This window comes from Somniosus microcephalus, chromosome 11 (genome assembly GCF_052327205.1).
Source record: "Somniosus microcephalus isolate GS21.2 chromosome 11, FLI_Smic_1.0, whole genome shotgun sequence".
NCBI classification, from domain to species: Eukaryota; Metazoa; Chordata; class Chondrichthyes; order Squaliformes; family Somniosidae; genus Somniosus; species Somniosus microcephalus.
The window spans coordinates 31,387,987-31,408,321 of record NC_140997.1 but is presented as its reverse complement, the minus strand read 5'-3'; the positions used below and the strand labels follow the sequence as shown (position 1 = coordinate 31,408,321).

The window sequence follows — 20,335 nt, the reverse complement described above, 5'->3', positions numbered from 1 at the left end:
TATTAACTGCCCACCTGCTGGTAGGGTTACAATCGCCCCTATTGTTCTTAAGCCATTCTGCATGGCAATTGCACATTACACAGCTGGATTATCAGAGTTTGGCAGATTTATATTGGTTAAGTGCCTTTGTGAGAGATGTTAAAAGATGCAGTGTGATTGGCTGATGCTTCTTTGTTACCACTAACAACACTTTTTTCACAGGAGCCGTATACCCTCCTGCCTTTTTGCTAGCAGTTCCCCTATTAGCAAAAAAGTAGTCCTCGCTCACATCTTTATGAAAATATGAATGTCAGGTCCTTGGAGACTTCTGTCCTTTCCAGTAAATCCAAATCTGCTGGGAGCAGGTTTACGACATTTACACTGACGGATGGGCTGCGTTACTCATTCTTCATCTGCCTGTTAATTAAAGTCAAGATTTTGTACAGTGTTTCTTTGGTAACCGCACCACTCATTACAACTGTCTCCTAGCATTGCTTTCCAATAATGGCAGATACAAAATTACTTTTTAATTAGCTTTATTTGTTTTCCCTTTACAGTTGAAAGCAATTCCTAAAAAATTGGTATGTAACACAGGTTACCAGAAGAATGGCCGGACCTTTATGCTCAGTCACACTGCCGTGTGGGAAGACAAGGAATTGAGTTTTTTAGGAAACTACAGTGGACCTTTCCCAAAGATATTTGGACGCCATGAAATTCATGGTAAAATCTAATTTGGGAGTGTTAGTAAAATAATAAGAAATTGTACGTTTTAATCTTCCAACCTGAACTACTTGATCAGTAGTTCAGCAGATATATTACAATTTTTTTTATTCAGCAAAATAATTTGTATCCTGCATTTCTAACAAGATTAAATAGACTTTGTCATTCTTTTGTAGTGGACTTTCTCCATCCATTTGCCATCCCATTACCTCATCAATCGCAGGTTAGGATGAGCCTTTCTCATTCTCTCCTCAGTCACCGGGATGATATTGTAATCAACTGGGACAACAAGGATCAGGTTAGTTTGATAAACATGGATGCGTTATTGTGACTGATAATAAGATGGAAACCGTGGCCTGCGAGATATATTTTCTTGTGTTTATTATGTTTAAATTTATTCAGACTTTCAATATGGTTGAAACTCACTAGTTCTCAAACCTTTCTTGGCTGGGCCCCACCATTTAAGTTTTTTTTTAAGTCAAGCGTGACCAAAAAGTTCTCGGACTCTTGTGACCTTCCACAAAAGATATCTGTCTTTTCCTTCACTTGTGTTTCTCTCCCTCTCCACGTTCCTCTTTTGCTTTTATTTTCTGTTGCTCTGTCTCTTTTCTCCCTGATTCTTTTCACTTTCCACTTTTTTTGTTTCCTCTGTTCATCTGTTTGAAATGTTCGTCTTTCTCCTGCTTGTCGCTGCAACACTATTTGCTGCAGCATTTGCACTGCTCCACAAGGAGAATGCAAGGGTGGAGATGGAGCCGGGCAACTGAGTAACGAGGCCAGAGAGTGGGGCACTGAAGGCGCACAGAGCAGTCACTGGAACTTTGGAAGAAGTTGAAATTGGTTGTGATGGTGGAACGCTAAAATAATAAAAAGTACACTAAGCCCAGTCATGGCTCTGCTTGGGGGGGCGGAGGTGAAGAGCTTTGTTTGATTGATATGAACCCTATCTAATCGGGAGGAGCTACTGAAGCAGTGTTGTGGCAACAGCGTCATGCAAATTAAAAATACAAGTTGATTCTGGTCCTATCCGGCCCTTGCTTCACCCCACCTTGACAGGCCTCACACCCCATACTTTGAGAACTAGAGTTCTAGACCAGAATCTCAGCTTTAAATATTTGAATCTGAAGTTTGCGCTACTGCAACCCTATACAGGAAACTTCGCGATATCCGGCACCAACGGGACCGGCGTGATGCCGATCTATGAAAACTTCCGGACAGACCAGCGCTAATGTTGAAGGATACGGAGGTTTTCATCTCCGTATCTGACAACAAACACTGTTGCTTAGCAACAGCTTGTAAACAGTCGGTCCATCCCTTGGAAGCGTCTCTGTAGCTTAGCAACAGCTTCAGAGAGGCTTTCCAGAGACTGACTGTTTAAAAAAATGCTAGGAGAAGAAAAAAAAAGAAGAAAAACCTAACAAAACGGCTGCTGATTTCTGCCGTTAGATCGAGGTTTCCGGACATACAATCTCCGGATAAACCAAAGTTTCCTATATTTCCCTACTTGCTGCAGTGTTTGCCCAGCTGTACGAGGGGAACGCTTAGTCCCAAAATTCAAAGGAAGTGAAATTGGTCTTGGGCACTAGTGCACCACATGCTGAAGCGAATCGTCAGCTTGTTTTACACTGCGCTCAATTTTTTCTTCCATTGATTTCAATAGAAAAGAAAAATCGAGCATTGTGTAAAACGGGCTGCCAATTCGCTACGAGCTACTGGCAAAGACCAGTTTCACTCCAACTGTCAAAATTTATCCATCTCAATGGCTTTGGGAAAAATTCAACATTGCACAATTGAAATTTAGAAGCCACTTCTTACCTCATCCCTGGTATTTGCCATGGGGGAAAAGTTGAGTTGGTTGCGCCTCCCATTAGCACCTTAAGAGGGCGCTAACGGGACGCAACGCAACTAGCGCCCGGGCGCGGCTCTGCCCACGCCTCCCGCAAAATTCAGCGGGAGGTTAGTGGTGGTGTTAACCGGTAGTGTCCTGCGGCACTGCGCCACTGGCGATGACGTCATTGATGTGCACAGCGCCCCGCTCACGCCCCGGCCACGAACTTCGGGAGTGCCCCCTGACTTACCGCCGGACGCTATGTCCGACAGGGTCAGGGGGCGTACCTGCGGCCGGGGAGGCACAATTTAGAGGCAAGGTGCGGGGCGGCCATTTTTGTTGCTGGCCGCCTGCCTGCGCTCCCGTCCCAGACCTCCTGAAATGCCCGCCCCCCACGGAGTGCTGACTGCGCTCCAAGAGCCCGGCACTTCTCTTGAGTGCCGGGCTCTTTTGCCTGCACTCCCGATCCCCGGGGGCCCAACTGGGCCCCAGGTCGGCTGCACAAGGCCACTCCCCTTTGAGAAGGGGAGGAAGGCCTGCAATACCGTGGCACAACGCCACAATATTGACTCACAGCGCCCCAAGAGGGATGCGGGGCGCCTCCAGTAGCGCCCCGCTTCCCTCTTGGGGCGCAACCACTCAATTTCCGGTACGGGGGCGCTAGTTTTTCCGGGGCGCTACTTTTAGTGCCCCGGCGAAGTTAGCGCCCAGCTACTCAATTTTTAGCCCCATGTATTTTAAGGCACATTTGGCTTCTCTTGTTTAATCCCATTCAGGAGGTGCAGGAGGCCATTCAAGTGGGGGGAATGAAAGGGAATGTAGTTGTGGTAGGGGACAGTATAGTCAGGGGGATAGATACTGTTCTCTGCAGCCGTGACCGATAGTTCTGAAGGTTGTGTTGCCTGCCTGGTGCCAGGGTTAAAGTCATCTCCTCGTGGCTGGAGGAGAACTTGGAGTGGGAGGGGGAGGATCCAGTTGTCGGGGTCCATGTAGGAACCAACGATATAGGTAGAACTAGGAATGAGGTTCTGCTGAGGGAGTTTGAGGAGCTAGAATCCAAATTAAAAAGCAGAACCTCAAAGGTAATAATCTCTGGATTGTTACCTGAACCACGCGCAAATTGGCATAGGGACAAACAGATTAGGGGTTTAAATGCGTGGCTCAAAGAGTGGTATGGGAGGAAGGGGTTTCAGTTCATGGGGCACTGGCACCAGTACTGGGGAAAGAGGGAGCTGTTCCGTTGGGACGGGCTTCACTTAAACCGGGCTGGGACCAGTGTCCTGGCAAACCGAATAACTAGGGCAGTAGACAGGACTTTAAACTAATGAAGAGGGGGATTCAGGAAAGAGTACATTTAAAAGCAGCGAGTGACATGTCAAGGCTCTAGAGCAGAGCGGGTCAGGAAGGGACAGAGAGAGTAACAAAGGTAATAAGGCATCAGTGACAAAGATGACATCAGGGAAAAATAGAAATAAGTCAAAGCTAAAGGCACTATATGTGAATGCACGAAGCATTCGCAACAAAATAGATGAATTAATAGCGCAGCTGAAATTAATAGGTTTGATCTAATAGCCATTACGTAGACGCGGTTGCAACGTGGCCAAGGTTGGGAACTAAATATTCCAGAATACTTAACTTTTAGAAGAGATAGGCAAAATGGAAAAGGAGGAGGGGTAGCCCTGATAATAAAGGATGGGATAAAGACAGTAGAGAGAAAGGATCTTAGCTCCCAAAATCAAGAAGTAGAATCAGTTTGGGTGGAGCTAAGAAACAGCAAGGGCCAGAAAACATTGGTGGGAGTTGTTTTTGGCCCCCAAACAGTAGTTGTAATGTAGGGCAGAGTATAAATCAGGAAATTAGAGGTGCATGTAACAAGGGTAATACAGTAATCATGGGGGACTTTAATCTACATATAGACTGGGCAAACCACATTTGCCGCAATAGTGTGGAGGACGAATTCATGGAATGTATGCAAGTTAGTTTTCTAGATCAGTATGTTGAGGAACCAACTAGGGAACAGGCTATTTTAGATCTAGTACAGGAAACTTTGTGATATCCGGCACTGACGGGACCAGCGTGTTGCCAATCTATCAAAACTGCCGGACATACAAAGTTAATGTTGAAGCATAGGGAGGTTTTCATCTCCGTATCTGACAACAAACACTGTTGCTTAGCAACAGCTTCTAAAGAGTCGGCTGCAGCTGCAAGCGTCTCTAGCTGAAGCTGTTGCTATAGCTACAGACCTTGCAGTGCCTGACTGGGGGAAAAAAAAGAACGAGAACTAAAAAAACTTATAGAAAACAGCTCCTGATTTTTGCCGTTAGATCGAGTATTCCGGACATACAACCTCCGGATAAACCAAAGTTTCCTGTATTGTGCAACGCGAAAGGGTTAATTAATAACCTTGTAGTATAGGGGCCTTTTGGGAAGAGTAACCATAATATGTTAGAATTTTATACTGAGTTTGAAAGTGATTTCGTTAAATCCAAAACTAGGGTCTTAAATCTAAACAAAGCAAACTACATAGGTATGAGGGACGAGATGGCTAAGGTAGATTGGGAAACTACATTAAAAAGTATGATGGTAGAGAAGCAATGGCTAGCATTTAAAGAATTAATACATAATTTATAACAAATATACATTCCTTTAAGGCACAAAAACCCCACAGGAAAAGTGATCCAACCGTGGCTAACAAGAGAAGTTAACGGTAGTATTAGATCAAAGGAAGAGGTTTATAATGTTGCCAAAAAGAGTAGGAAATCTGTTAAGAGTTTTTTGAGGTTGCAACTAGCAGAATAGATAAGGGGGAAGAGGGGATGTGGTGTATTTGGATTTTCAGAAGACATTCGATAAGGTGCCACACAAGAGGTTATTAAACAACATTAGGGCTCATGGGATTGGGGGCAATATATTGCCATGGATTGAGAATTGGTTAACGGACAGAAAACAGAGAGTAGGAATAAACAGGTCATTTTCGGGTTGGCAGGCTATAACTAGTGGGGTACCGCAAGGATCAGTGTTTGGGCCTCAGTGATTCACAATCTACATCAATGATTTGGATGAAGTGACCAAATGTAGTATATCCAAGTTTGCTGATGATACAAAGCTGGGTGAGAATGTAAGTTGTGAGGAGACTTCAAGGGGATATAGACAAGCTAAGTGAGCTAAGTTAACATGCAGGTACAGCAAGCAATTAGGAAAGCAAATGGTATGTTGGCCTTTATTACAAGAGGATTTGAGTATAAGAGTAAAGACGTCTTACTGCAATTATATAGGGCCCTGGTGAAACCACACCTGGAGTATTGTGTACAATTTTGGTCTCCTTACCTAAGGACGGATATACTTACCATAGAGGGAGTGCAACGAAGGTTCACCAGACTGATTCCTGGGATGGGGGGATTATCCTGTGAGGAGAGATTGAGTAGACTAGGCCTATATTCTCTAGAGTTTAGAAAAATGAGAGGTGATCTCATTGAAACATAAAACATTCTTACAGGACTTGACAGGTTAGATGTAGGGAGGATATTTCTCCTGGCTGGGGAGTCTAGAATCAGGGGTCACAGTCTCAGAATAAGGGGTTGTCCATTTAGGACTGAGATGAGGAGAAATTTCATCACTCAGAGGGTGATGAATCTTTGGAATTCTCTACACCAGAGGGCTGTGGAGGCTCAGTCGTTGAGTATATTCAAGACAGAGATAGATTTTTGGATATTAAAGGAATCAAGGGATTTGGGGATAGTGCAGGAAAGTGGAGTTGAGGTCGAAGATCAGCCATGATCTTATTGAATGGCGGAGCAGGCTCGAGGGGCCAAATGGCCTACTCCTGCTCCTACATCTTATGTTCTTATTATGTAACTAAGACTGTATGGGAGTAATTGTGACTTTGGGCGAGAGTGTAAAATGGGCAATAGTAATGGAAATGAAAATGTGCTTTGATATCGGAAGAGTAATATTTAGTGGAGCTTTTTAATGGTCAATTATATTAAAATATTTTTTCCTTGGAACAGGTGGTTGTTTTAGCCTCTCTGAATTTGGATAATGATCGTCTAGAAAGCAGAGCCAACTTTCAACACCCATTCAAACTCGCCTTGGAAAAGTTTGAATTAAAGTGTCTTTCTGAAAGAAAAGAACAGAAATTCAATCAAAAGGTTGGACTAGTGAACCAGAGAGGGAAGGGAGTTATCAATGTTATTTTTGTAATGTATTCCCCATCAGTCCTTCTTGGCCAGCGTGCCCTTTTGTGTCTATTGAGAAGGCTGCTCCAGTCCACAGACATCTGTACTAATGGCAACCATACTGTTCCATGTTCAATACACTAAATGATGGCCTGAGGCAAGACTCTCGCCAGCCAGTTTTCTGTCCCCCTCCCAACTAGGCCAGTTGATATTTTTACATAAACAATAGTGAAAATGTAAAATCTTTTGAACTTTTGCCCGATTGGAAGTGTCTCGCAAGGCACACCGTCAGGAAACACTTCCCTTTAAGTTTTTCAAGCCAGCCATTAAAATCTGATGATACTTATTTGTTTTACTTAATTGAAGATTTTTTTTTACAGCATGTAATTATAAAATATCCTGTCGGAGCGCCAAAAGCAAATAACCCTTAGCACACAGCCTGACTCAGCACAAAATCCCACTGCACAGTGAGATCCTGTGACAAGCTATAAAAAAGTGTGTGATTTATGTGTAATCCCAAAGAGAAATATTAATCTTAATACTATTACATCCCTCACAATACAGTCACATTGAATGTTTAGAATCACATACTTCAATTCAAAAAGATCTATTTATTTCAGTCACTAAAAGACTGATAACTCATTTGCAGCATCAGTACTTATATATTATTGGTTAGTTATACTGTACAGGTAGACTATCCTTTATCCAAACTTCCGAAAACCTCGAAAAACCGAAAGTTTTTTTGTTCAGCGTAAGTCGTGCGCACAACATGACCAGAGTGGCGCACAACTTACGCTGAGCAGGGCAGAGGGTCACAGAGTTCCCTCCTGGGTAGGAGATTGCAGGCCGAGCCGGGCAGTGTGAAGGAGGTACCGGGAGTGTGAACCCAACAATACAGCGGCCCGTCCGATATTCTTTTCTCCCCCCGACCCGACCCGAACCGAACCACGGCCCGTCCGATATTCTTTTCACCCGACCCGAGCCGAACCACGGCCCGTCCGATATTCTTTTCACCCGACCCGAACCGCAGCCCGTCCGATATTCTTTTCTCCCCCCCCGACCCCGACCCCCCCCCCAACCGGACCCCCCCCCCGACCGCCCCCCCCGACTGACCCCCCCCCCCGACTGACCCCCCCCCCCGACCGACCCCCCCCCCCACCGACCGACCCCGACCCCCCCGACCTGAACCGCGGCCCGTCCGATATTCTTTTCACCCGACCCGAACCGCAGCCCGTCCGATATTCTTTTCTCCCCCCCAGACCCCCCCCCCGACCCCGACCGACCCCCCCGACCGCCCCCCCCCGACTGACCCCCCCCGACCGACCCCCCCCCCCCCGACCGACCCCCCCCCCCCCCCACCGACCGACCCCGACCCCCCCGACCTGAACCGCGGCCCGTCCGATATTCTTTTCTCCGCCCCCACCCGACCCCCGACCTGATTTGTGGACCAGCTTAGTAGGAGTCAGCCGATATCCGGCTTTCCAGAGAAGCAGGACAGGGAATGAGACACGGAACAGTCGCAAGAGGTAGCCTGAACTTTTACAATTTATATTAAATACAAATTTCCCAGTCTTATAATAATAACTTCTAAAATCCAAAAAATTCCAAAAAACGAAACTCAGCTGGTCCCAAAGCTTTCGGATAAGGGATGGTGTACCTGTATTTGCAAATCGTCCCCACGTAAAAGTTGACCTACGCATCTTTTCTACCCTGTAAATTTTGAAGATAGCAGGATGACAGTACTTTGTACTGTAAAATCTGCTTGCTACATGCCCTTGAAAAACAATCTCGATTGGTCATGGTGGTAATGACTCCCCAAAGCCTTTCCATCATCTACAAGGCACAAGTCCGGAGTGTGATGGAATACTCTCCACTTGCCTGGATGAGTGCAACTCCAACAACACTCAAGAAGCTCGACACCATCCAAGACAAAGCAGCCCGCTGGATTGGCACCCCATCCACCACCTTAAACATTCACTCCCTCCACCACTGGCGTATCGTGGCTGCAGTGTGCACCATCTACAAGATGCACTGCAGCAACTCACCAAGGCTTCTTCAGCAGCACTTCCCAATCCCGCAACCTCTTCCACCTGGAAGGACAAGGGCAGCAGGCGCATGGGAACACCACCGCCTCCAAGTTCCCGTCCAAGTCACACACCATCCTGACTTAGAAGTATATCGCCGATCTTTCATCATCGCTGGGTCAAAATCTTAGAACTCCCTCCCTAACAGCACTGTGGGAGTACCTTCACCACACGGACTGCAGCGGTTCAGGGAGGCAGCTCACCACCACCTTCTCAGGGGCAATTAGGGATGGGCAATAAATGCTGGCCTTGCCAGCAATGCCCACATCCCATAAAGGAATAAAAGCAAATGTGTGGCTTTCCTCATTCATTTTCAGTAGCTTTTGTGCTGCCGACTTTTCTAACGGGACACTGCACAAGTAACATGGGAAAAAGTATAACAGACTGTTGAAGTTCAGCCATATACATATCAAGTGTACTTATTCAGTCCAAAATTGTCCCTCCATCATGGTTCTGCCCCTACCATTGTCATTCTCTCTGCTATTGATGAAACTGTCGTTCCAAGTTTGAAAACTGTTTGGCTCTGCTCTCCCCATCATTCTTTCCTGGCCGGCAACCCCCTTTGTGTCTAAAGGGAAGGCAGCTCCAGTTTAAATATCATTATAAAGCAGTCATAGGGTTTTATTTTTAGTGCAACGTAGAGAGTATAACAAACCTGGAGGTGGGCATGTCAGCACTGTGTGCCGGAAGCCCTGTGAGCCTTGCCGCTCATTATCACCCAGGTCTGAATCAAACTGATTAAAAATAAGCCCAAGCTACTGTAATATATCACTAAAGAGTGATTTGGTACAACAGCTGTGTTTAATTTAAGTTGTAACCTCATATACAATGGAGCAATATAAGGTCTGACTAACATTTGTTTAATCTCTAGGCCCATGTTGCCTGGAATGGAGGCCAACCTATTGATCTTAAATTTGCATTGGATTACAAATTGGAAAGCGACTTAACAGCTTGGGACACATGCTTGGACTTTTCATCAGGCCAGGTATTCCTTACCTACAATTACAGCAGTGCCCTGTACAGTAGTTAGCAGAACTAGGAAGTACTTCCAAAAATGTGTTACACTGTAACAGATAACCACCTATATTTCTATTGCTTATTAAAGTTTTTTTTTAGAAGAAATAAAGTATTTTTGGAGAAGATAAGCCATGACCCAGTAAAAATGACAGATTAGATTGCAACCATGGGTACTGATCATCTGAGAACTACTGTTAAATACACAGCTATATCCAGACTCTCAAATATTATGGCCCGGATATTCCGATCCCTACGGGTGTGTAAGCGCTGTGTACCCACCCATAGGGACATCGGAAATGCCGGTTTCAGGCATGCACTGAAAACCGGCATTTCCGATCTGTCAAGAATGCTCTTGACAGATTGGACTCCTGCCCTGGAGAAGGGCCTCTGCGGGCAGATAGTTCCGCTTTCTGGAGACCCTCCGCCTCCAGAAAACCCTTAGAAATCTTACGCCTGGTAAAAGCAGGCATAAGGCTGCTTTTGCCTGGATAAGAGTTGAAAAAAAAGTTTAAAACATTTTTTTTTCAGTCATTTATCATTTAAAAATACTTTAAAAAAGGTAAGTTTATTTTTAGCCCCGTAAAAACTTTAATTATTTTTTTCAAAAAATTAAATTTTTGTTTAAAATATTTAATTTATTGTAATTTCACTAATTTTAAAAAGGTGATGCTTTTTAAAAAATTGATTTAAAGTTTTACTATTTTTTTCATTGATCTCCATTCATATATTTGACAGGTCTATCTGTCACGTGTATGAAGGGAGACTCCCTTCTTTGATTGGCTCCCCGTGGCCCACGTGATCCCAGGGACGCTTGTGAACCGCATGCGCTCCTGGGATACGTAGGCCCTGCGCACTTGGAGTTGGAGAGGCCCAGGATTGGAACTATACGCACCTTGGGAGCCCTCAGGTAAGTGCGTAGATTTTTTCCAGATCGGAGGCCTTCGCATGCGGGAAGCCTCCGATCGGAAAATACGGCCCATTGTTCTGGACCAGAACTGCTGCTGTGAAGTCAAGTGAATCATAGTGAACATCAGGGGATAACTATCATACTAAAATATACATTCCTATAGCAAAATGTCCCCATTCCCCTTTGCATTGATTCACCTACCCATCCTTGTTTACAAATTCCCCCGTGGCTCCACCCTGTCTGAAGGAGATTGGCTGTTAAAAGGTCAAATTAGTAATTACCGTCAGGGTTAGCTGCGGCCTGGACACATCTCTTTTGTTTGTGCAAATTGTGGGTGAAATGACGGATGTTGTCGCCAACAGCTGCAGAGGGTGTGGGTCAATTATAGATATGGGTGAGGAAGGCCAGTCACCTCATCCAAGCTCATCCATCCAGAAAAAAATGACAGTTCCACATCATTTTATCCAGCTGTTTATTAAATTACTCCAAAGGTTTGTGCCTTCATCACTCTACCACTGCAAATGTTGACCACTCATTTTTGTGAAGGAGAACTTCCTGAAATTGGTCCTAAATTTGCCTTTTATCAGTTTGAACCTGTGTCCCCTTGTCCTACTGCCATAGTTCAAATTGAAGTTACGGGCTAGGTTTGCCTTTTCTATACCGATTGCGGTCTGCGGTCTTCCACACCTTTTGTGAGGTCCCTTCTCAGTTGCCTCCTTGTCTTTAAGGTTACCAGTTAGCACAGCAATCCACTGACACTTGAGGCAATTCAAACATCTTCCGACATGTTCAGTTTTCTAGCTGATCTGGTGTGTAAGACTATACTGTATAATGATGGCAAATAAAGTAACTGAAAGAGTGAGGTGGGAACATTTTACTATAATTGTTTGGTTTTATTAGAGTAATTGAGATAATTCCATGCGCAACTGTTTTATTGATGCACTGTTGCGTCTGTCTAGCTGCAGCCCTTGCTCGTGATGCGATCTCTGCACGGTTGTGGATCTGCCAAACAGACTCAAAACTCGTTTACTGAAAGTGTGGAACTGCACTGGGGTGACAAGAAAATCAACCAAAGCTTTGAGTATCAGGTAAAGATACGTATGTCAATAAGGAAGCTAATCTGTCGATTTGTGTTAAGAGTGTATGCAGTGTTTGTGTCCTTTGTGTAATCAAGAACCCTATTCTACAGCTTCAGCCTAATATGTGTCAAAATTATACATCTCAGGCATTTTATTTCTTGTGCAAAAAATTGCAATTAAAAATATGATTCTACCTCCGAAAGCCAAACACCCACCAGACTTTCAGTGATTTAAATAACGTCAGTGAATGGTGACAGTATGTTATTTTTTTTTACTTATTCGCGGGATGTGGACATTGCTGACGAGGCCAGCATTTGTTGCCCATCCCTAATTGCCCTTTGAGAAGGTGGTGGTGGTGAGCCACTTTCTTTAACCGCTGCAGTCTGTGTGGTGAAGGTACTCCCACAGTGCTGTTACGGAGGGAGTTCCAGGATTGTGACCCAGCGACGATGGAGGAACGGCCGATGTAAGAAAGTAATCACATGATTATTTATGGGTCTGTAACTATTGGGGGTGAAATACATCTTGGGAAGTAGAACAGAACAGGCAATAGCCATTAACAGTCCAGTTTACACCGGGTGGTGTGTAAAATGGGCTACCCGTTCGCTATCGTCCAGTTTGCACTCAAGACAAACTTCAGCCTCATTAAATTTATCATGCTGATTATGTAATTCATCTAAAATTCTGTCATTGATGTTTTAAAACGCTGTGGTTTATGTCATCGCCACAGTAAGATAGTAATGGTTAACTTGCTTTACAGCCAAACAGTTGTGGAGTCAGCTCGCAGAGTTCCCGACACCCAAAGTCAGGAACTCTGGGAGCTTGTCATACTTATGTTAAGTTTTAGTTATTATCTGACCCCTTTCATGGACACCTCATTAATTCTTGTATCTCACAGTTAACATAGAACTTAGTCTGTTGCACATTCCTATTAAATGAGCGCTAATCTGTGCCTCACTCACCAACAATCCCTGAAGAAAGAAACGGCACAGAGGTAAGAATCCTGGAGAGGATATTTTATAGATAAGTTGACAAATCATTACGGAAGGCAGCAATTGTCAACTGTTTTCCACCTTTCTACAGAATAACAGGCCTGCGAGACCAGACAACATCTGGATTGCTGCCACTTTCTCAAATGTGTTCCAGTCATCTTGTGGAAGGCAGGACATTCTTGGTAGGATCCAAACTGATTACCATGACCAGCTGAACCATTACCTGAAAGTGGTCTTCTGTAACATGTCAAATGTAGGAATTGTTTCTTTTTAATTTTAGCTATTAGAATTCTTATTTTATTTTGCCTTCATTCATCCTGCAAGCCTTTTTAAAAGAATTGACTGGCCTAGATTTTCATTTCAACCGCATTACCATCAGCATTTGAAAACCTAGGCTGGAAATGATGATAAAATTCAAATATTTTTGTGGAATTAATCTGGAAAATCTGAAAACAAAGAGCATTGGGTCAATATGTTATTAAATGTGATGATGGCTCCTCAGCTGGTTAAGCTATGTCATAGAAACCATAGATATCCCAGGTTCGATCTCCAGACTGAGCTGAGTTAACGGACCTGAGTCCTTGGTGCCCTGGGATTTGGGGATATGAACATAAGACATCGGAGCAGGAGTCGGCCATTCAGCCCCTCAAGCCTGCTCCGCCATTTAATAAGATCATGGCTGATCTGATCTTGGCCTCAACTCCACTTCCCTGCCTGCTCCCCATAACCCTTGACTCCCTTATCGTTCAAATATCTGTCTATCTCCATCTTAAATATATTCAATGACCCAGCCTCCATAGCTGTCTGGGGAAGAGAATTCCAAAGATTCTCGGCCCTCTGAGAAAAGAAATTCCTCCTCATTTCCGATTTAAAAGGGTGCCCCCTTATTCTGAAATTATGCCCCCTAGTTCTAGATTCCCCCACCTTGGATGGCCAAGGTTCCCGTTATCCAGCAACCCCTGACAGAAGTGCACTTGTTTGGACATAGGATGAGGGCAGCACTGGGCTTGGCTCGGATCTCTACCGGTCAAATAGTGACTATGCTTGCTCAGATACGGCCTGTTGGATAGGGTGTTAGAGCACAGCGCCTCCCTCCAACATTGACTCAATGTTAGCAAAAAAATCAGAGAAGACGAGAAAGAGGAAAATTGACAGAAAGAATAGGACAAGAAGAATAAGAAGATACATGTGAGGTAATGTTGTAATGAAAAGCTTCAACTTTGTTTGCAGTCCATCAAATTGTCAGGAAAGCATCAGCGAAATAAAGGAGAAGTTATTCTATCATCCCAAACCCGAGTCAGTCTTTCCAGTGATGAGAAGCATGACATGGTGCTGGGGATGTCACTGAGGAATGATGGACAGGCTGACATAAAGAACTACTCTCTGGATATGGAGGTAATTGAGTTCACTGTGGCTTTGACAAAGGAAGTACTCCAGTGACATTTTTCTGGCATTACGCTATTATTTTATCTGAGTAATAGTGGACAACCCAATATTGCAATTTATTTTTTCTCAGTTGATATATGATAACATTACTCAAGGTCCATGCCCAGTATGACATTGAATAAAAAAATGATTTTACACTGAACCATTCAATTTTTAAAATCTATGGGGGGAAAATTCAGTATCGCCCCTTTTGGGGCGCCATTATCGGCCGGGCGCAAAGTTTAGCGCCTGGCGCTAATTATCACCTCCGACGGCAAACTTGGCTTTTATCGCCCCTGGAGGTGATTGGAGCGCTTAATCAGGCGCTTCACACCTGTCTTAAGGCGCAAAGGCCGAGGAGCGAGGTGCTACCTCAGAGCACTGTCGAAGCAAGGAAGGGCAAATCAAAATGAACCTGCAAAGTGCTGCTCAGTACCCAAAACTCCTTCACACAGCGTTGAATCTCTCCAGAAGTCTCTCTCTCTCTCTCTCTCTCAGAATGCGTGATGCAAAAATGTCACCAATAAAAAAAGGCAGGAAGCGGTCACCTTTAAATAGCGCTACCCCAGTCCCTTCCTGCAAAACGCTCCCCTCAACCTGTCGTTGCTAGTGGCAGGCGGTAAGGCAGGGGGCGCCACTCAATATCCGGTCCGGGGCGTTGCACACTCGACTGACGTCACAATCTGCCGGCGCAGGAGATCGTGGCGGTAGTGTTTAGCGCCGCCGCAAAATGTATAGTTAATTTTGCGAACGGTGCAAACATCGCCGTGCCCGGGCGCTAGTTGTTTTGCGCCCTCTTAAGGCACTAAAGGGAGGCGCAAACAACTGAATTTTCCCCCTTTAATGGTCTCGTAATGATATTAGAGGCACTTTTGATTCCTAGGTTAAAAGAAAAAAAAACTTGAAATATTGATTTTTGCTTCTCTCACAGTGGAAGGCTTCTGAAGCCAGTCATCTCGGCCTGCTGGGAACATACACTGCCTCTGCCCTCAAAAGAAGAGTAGTACTGGAGGGAATGATCGATCACAGAGAGAAAATTAAACTAGCCACCACACACAAGAAGGGTTGTCAGCAATACTACACTGGATACACTAAGGGTAAGGATGACTAATTAATAGATTGAAACAAGTGGGCAATGCAAAAATTCTACTATTTGATAAAGTATTACAAAATAGCTGCCACTCATTGGCTTAAAGGAGACTGAATGAAGAGCTTGTGGCACGGCGTGGAGGATGGGGGGAGGCGGTGGTTCCAAGTCCAGGTTTGACCATCATTGGCAGAACGACGTTCTCCATTGCCGGGTTGGCATTTATCAGACACAAAACGTCAACAAGATCGCGATCAGGAATTTGAAAGTTAAGTGAGTAAATTATTTGCAGTCGGTTTTGGCCGAGTTCTGACATACAAAATTGGCTCACCTCAAAGTGATTGAGGGCCATGATTCATGAACCCCCCACCCCCATCCGACCCCTCACTGCACATCTGTATTTAATAAAACATGAATTTCTCTGTGATTTCCAATCCTGTACAAATGTGGAATGGATCCTTGATGAGGACTTTCGGCACTTTTTGCTACTTCGCTCAAAACACCTGATGAAGTGGGCAGTGGGGTGGGTGCGGAGGTGGTATGCTTTAACCGCATTAACGTGACGGTAATGGACTCAAAATGGGATTGCTAGCCTTACCGGCCCGTTAACTCTGCTGATGTGGCTGGTGGTATTTTCAAAGGGGCCTACCGCTGAGCGTCCAAAGCGTTTGCCTGTTTCAGGTGGTAGGCCTGTATTATAATATGCAAATCAGGGTCCTAGGATCCCGATTGCCATTTTAGGTTGGAACTAATTGGAGCAAGCGCCACGCACACCCTGATCAGCTCCACTAGTGATAGAGCCCAACAGGCTCAGCAAAGATGCTTGAAATAATTTCTGTGGGGCCAAGAGGAGCAGGAGCAATTTTGATTCCCCCCTCCCACACACCCCCCTCCCCCCAACAACACCCCAACCGCAGTTACCTTGTTGCCAGCAGGGGCAGCCCAATATTGGTGAGCCTTAATCCAGCAAGCTGCATTGAAACGGCCATTTGGCAGCTCGCCGGCTCGATGCAAATGAGGCTGGGCCTCAAAATGGTGGCCGCCTCTTCACTACAGGTACTGGCACCTGGCCAGCGCCAACCCCCAAGAATGAATATTTCTCCGACCGCTGTTTGGGGCTAGATTGAGAACATGTTCTGTTTACATATATATATTTACAATGCAAATAATAACCATAGAGGATGACTTTAATGTGCTACTGTTTGGGCTTAGAAACAGGACGGTAACAGGACCAAACTAGCTCAGCAGGCAGGCGGATCGCCGCTGCCAAGTTGCCATCCCCTCCCAGTTTTTGAGTGGACCTCCATCCAGGCGGCCAGAGAACCTGTAGAAACAGGCAAAATGCTCATGCGTAGATGCAACTTGTAGTTGGATGACATAGTTAGGACCCCCGATACCATTTCTGTCTCAGCCTGCCTGAATACAGCCAGTTCCTGCCTCCACCCACCAACCATGGGCAGTACAGGTCAGGAGGCTGCCATCTCCAATGAGAATGATCGGGATCCTCAGCCAGGGAAAGCTGGATGTGGGTTTGGAAGACATTTTTACAGCAATCGCTTGTGGGTGTTGAGCCTTAAAGGATCCCAAATGTCATTTGCTGCTTTAGGTTCTGCGCCCAAGATGCCTGCTGCTCCAAAGTGGCTGAATTCCTGACATTAACACCCCTTTGAGGAGCTGCTGGAAACCCTTCCCATTCAGCCACCTCCAGGTCATCAAGCCGCCTATAGGGGAGCATGTTTCAAGCTGGCAGCTCCTTGACCACTTTACAATAAGAACCCAGGTTGGATCACATGCTGGGTCCTCTTGGCGATTGCTATATGTCCAAAAAGTGGTCAGGGTGGAAATCACCCCCAAAGTCCTTCCCCGGGCCTGCTGATGTAGGGTAAGGTTTCCAAACTAGGATTTACTTATCATCTTGAAGGGTGAACAAAGCAAAATCGATTTAAAAGTGGAAACTCAAAACCAGCTTTTTAATAATACAAACGTAAAATATTGGAAACGCTCAGCAAGTCAGGCAGCATCTGTGGAGAGAAACAGGGCTAAGGTTTCAGGTCAGTGACCTCTCATCAGAACTGGAAGTTGGAGATTTAACAGTTTTTAAGCAAGTACAGAGCCAGGGAAAAATGGGGGAGAACAAAGGAAAAGGCCTGTGATAGGGTGGAGGGCCGGAGTGATTAAATGGGATAATGGGATAATGGTAGAAGGCAAAAGTGGGTAGTAGCGGGACAAGTAAAGAAATGAAAGATGGATCCAGAGGAGGTGTAAATGGTTACAGCAGAACCATTACCAGCACCTGCTGTCTGAGAAAATGGGAGCAAAAATAAGTTGCATGAGATTTTTAATGTTTCAGTCAGTTATTCAACTAGTTGATCCCCTGTATTTTGTTTCACAATTGTCCAGCATCCTTTTAGTCCATTGTCTTTGATAACTTTTGTGACAAATGGAAAGATATTATTCAATATTAATTGCCTGTCTGTGTGGAAGGTGGATCAGACGAGGAGGGAGTAGAATTGGCATTTTGCTCCAATGGAAGAGGAAGCGCAAAAGCGGAACTGTATCACACCCTGAACCAGACGAGGAAAGGACAGCTGGGACACATCTTGGTCGCTGTTGTCAACAAAAGTATGCAGAGTGTACTGAGGGTAACAGCACAAGGCTGTGGACACCTCATCACCAGATCCGAGGTAATTTTATCCAATGACAATAGACCTACAACTCGTCGCAGATTCCAACTTTAACTCCTTCAGAGGAGGTTTACCAGGATGGTACCGGGGATGAGGGAGTTTAGTTATGTGGAGAGATTGGAGAAGCTGGTATTGTTCTCCTTACAGCAGCTACGTTTAATGGGAGAACTAATAGAGGTATTCAACAGAATGAGGGGTTTTGATCAAGCAAGTCGGGAGAAACTATTTCATCTGGCAAGTGGGTCGGTAGCCAGAGGTCATAGATTTAAAATAATTGGCAAAAGAACTAGTGGGGAAATGAGGAGAAATTTCTTCACACAGAGGGATGTTAGGATTTGGAATGCACTACCTGAAAGAGTGGTGGAGTCAGATTCCATAGGAGATTTTAAAAGGCAATTGGACATAGACTTGAAGGGGACTTCTTTGCAGAGTTATGGGGTAAAATCTGGGGTGTGGAACTATGTGGACAGCTCTTTTAAACAGCCGGCACAGGCCTGCTGGGCCAAATGGCCTCCTCCTGTGCTGTAAGGCTCTATGATTCTATGAAAGTGAATAGCTGGTCACTATGTTTAAAATGAGTTACGTTAATATATTGCCATATGGAAACCCTCAAGCAGGTCTGCTAGCTATGTCAGTTTAGTTTAGTTGGTAGAACTCTTGCATCTTAGCTAGAAGGTTACGGGTTCACGTCTCCTCTGGGACTTGAACATCTAATCTAGGCTGGAATTTCAGTGCAATACTAAGGGAATACTGCATTGTTGGAGGTGCTGTCTTTTAGATGCAATATCAAAGCAAGACCCCCCCATCTGCCTGTTATGGGGGATGTAAAAGATCCTATGACACTACTTGAAGAAGAGCAAAGAGTTCTCCTCTTGCTATGGACAAGCTTCATCCCTCAAACACCACCAAAAACTGATAAACTAGTCGTTTACCTTATAAACATAAAATGCTGGAAATACGCAGCAGGTCAGGCAGCATCTGTGGAGAGAGAAACAGAGTTAACGTTTCAGGTCGATGACCTTTCATCAGAACTTCTGAAACGTTAACTCTGTTTCTCCACACCGGCTGAAAATTTCCAGCATTTTCTGTTTATATTTTAGATTTCCAGCATCCGCAGTATTTTGCCTTTGCACTTATTGTTGTTTATGGAACCTCTCTCAGCTCTGCTCAGCTGCATGCAGACGCTGAGCCTCAAGGGGCCATCCAGAAAGAGGGCGATCCTGGAGGTGCAGGAAGAAGTGCAGGGGGCTCTGACGGGTTTTGCAAGTGCGATGTCTGCAAATCTGCAGAGAATGGAGGAGTCCATCTCCAACATGAGCACCACCATGTCCCAGGCGATGGCGACTGTAGGCTCCTCCATGGATAGGATGACCACCTGCATGGAGCAGCTAATGCACCACTCATAGGAGCACATGGTCTCTGTGGAGAATAAATGGCTATCTATGGAGGATAAATGGCTATGTATGGAGAACAGATGGCAGAGGCTCATTCACCTCAGCATGGACGTGGGTCCTCATGGCCCCACTGATGTGCAGCAAGGTGCTCTCCAGCTCCTTGGCAGCAGGGAAGTGAGCAGGCTGCCTCTACCTCTGCTGAAGCCACAGGGCTAGCACCTTGTAGAAGCACGCGGAAGAGAAAGATGACACACAGGTACATTCGCAAGGGTGTTTTATCCAATATTTATGTAAATTTTCCGTTAATGTGCTGTCAAACATAAAAATATTTATTTTCACCACTTTCCGGTCTTGGTCACATTTGTGTGCACCTTTGGAAGTGGCTTAGTGAGTTCCAGTGAATGGTGAGACATAATGGTATTTCCAGCAATGGTGGTGAGTGTGAAAGGAATGGCTTGGTCATTGCAGGAATGCTTTATGGTGTTGGTGTGGGGTGGTGCCAATCTGCCGCATCATGTGGCAGCCATATGGGTTTACAGCATCAAGTGAAGTAAATCTGGCCATGGTGAGGCCATCCCTGGCCTCTCGCGAGCAATGTGCTTGGGTGCTGATGCCCTCTGTCCTGTGCAACATCAGGTGATTGCGGAGAAGGTTGGTGGTGTTGTTGGTGCTGCAGGTGTGCCTGATGCTGCTGGTGTTGGGGCTGATCATGGTGGGATTCTGAGGACCAAGGTGAGACAGTATAAACGGCACCCATGTTGATGGAATAGAGTCATAGGCCTAGAAATTCAGTTGGTTGCGCCAGCAGTTAGCGCCTTAAGAGAAGTGAATTTCGGGCGCTATGCGTGTAGCGCCCGGGCGCAGCGCAGTTTGCGCCTCGCCCCAAATTAAGTTGACCCTTAGCGCCGGCGCAAAGTTTAGCGCCCGCCCGGCTGCGCGCGCAGAAAATGACGTCACATCCTCG

General features: G+C 45.3%; 1 protein-coding gene across 1 annotated transcript in view; it reads left to right on the top strand.

The window, feature by feature from the left end:
* apoltp (apolipoprotein lipid transfer particle homolog) overlaps window positions 1-20,335 on the top strand; it is a 433,926-nt gene that overhangs the window by 344,969 nt on the left and 68,622 nt on the right. Inside the window, exons 54-62 of the mRNA XM_086000433.1 lie at window positions 537-699; window positions 876-997; window positions 6,535-6,675; window positions 9,658-9,771; window positions 11,670-11,798; window positions 12,873-13,034; window positions 14,012-14,176; window positions 15,138-15,303; window positions 17,778-17,977. Of these exons, the coding sequence (XP_085856559.1) occupies window positions 537-699; window positions 876-997; window positions 6,535-6,675; window positions 9,658-9,771; window positions 11,670-11,798; window positions 12,873-13,034; window positions 14,012-14,176; window positions 15,138-15,303; window positions 17,778-17,977 (1,362 nt within the window). The remainder of the gene's footprint in view (window positions 1-536; window positions 700-875; window positions 998-6,534; window positions 6,676-9,657; window positions 9,772-11,669; window positions 11,799-12,872; window positions 13,035-14,011; window positions 14,177-15,137; window positions 15,304-17,777; window positions 17,978-20,335) is intronic.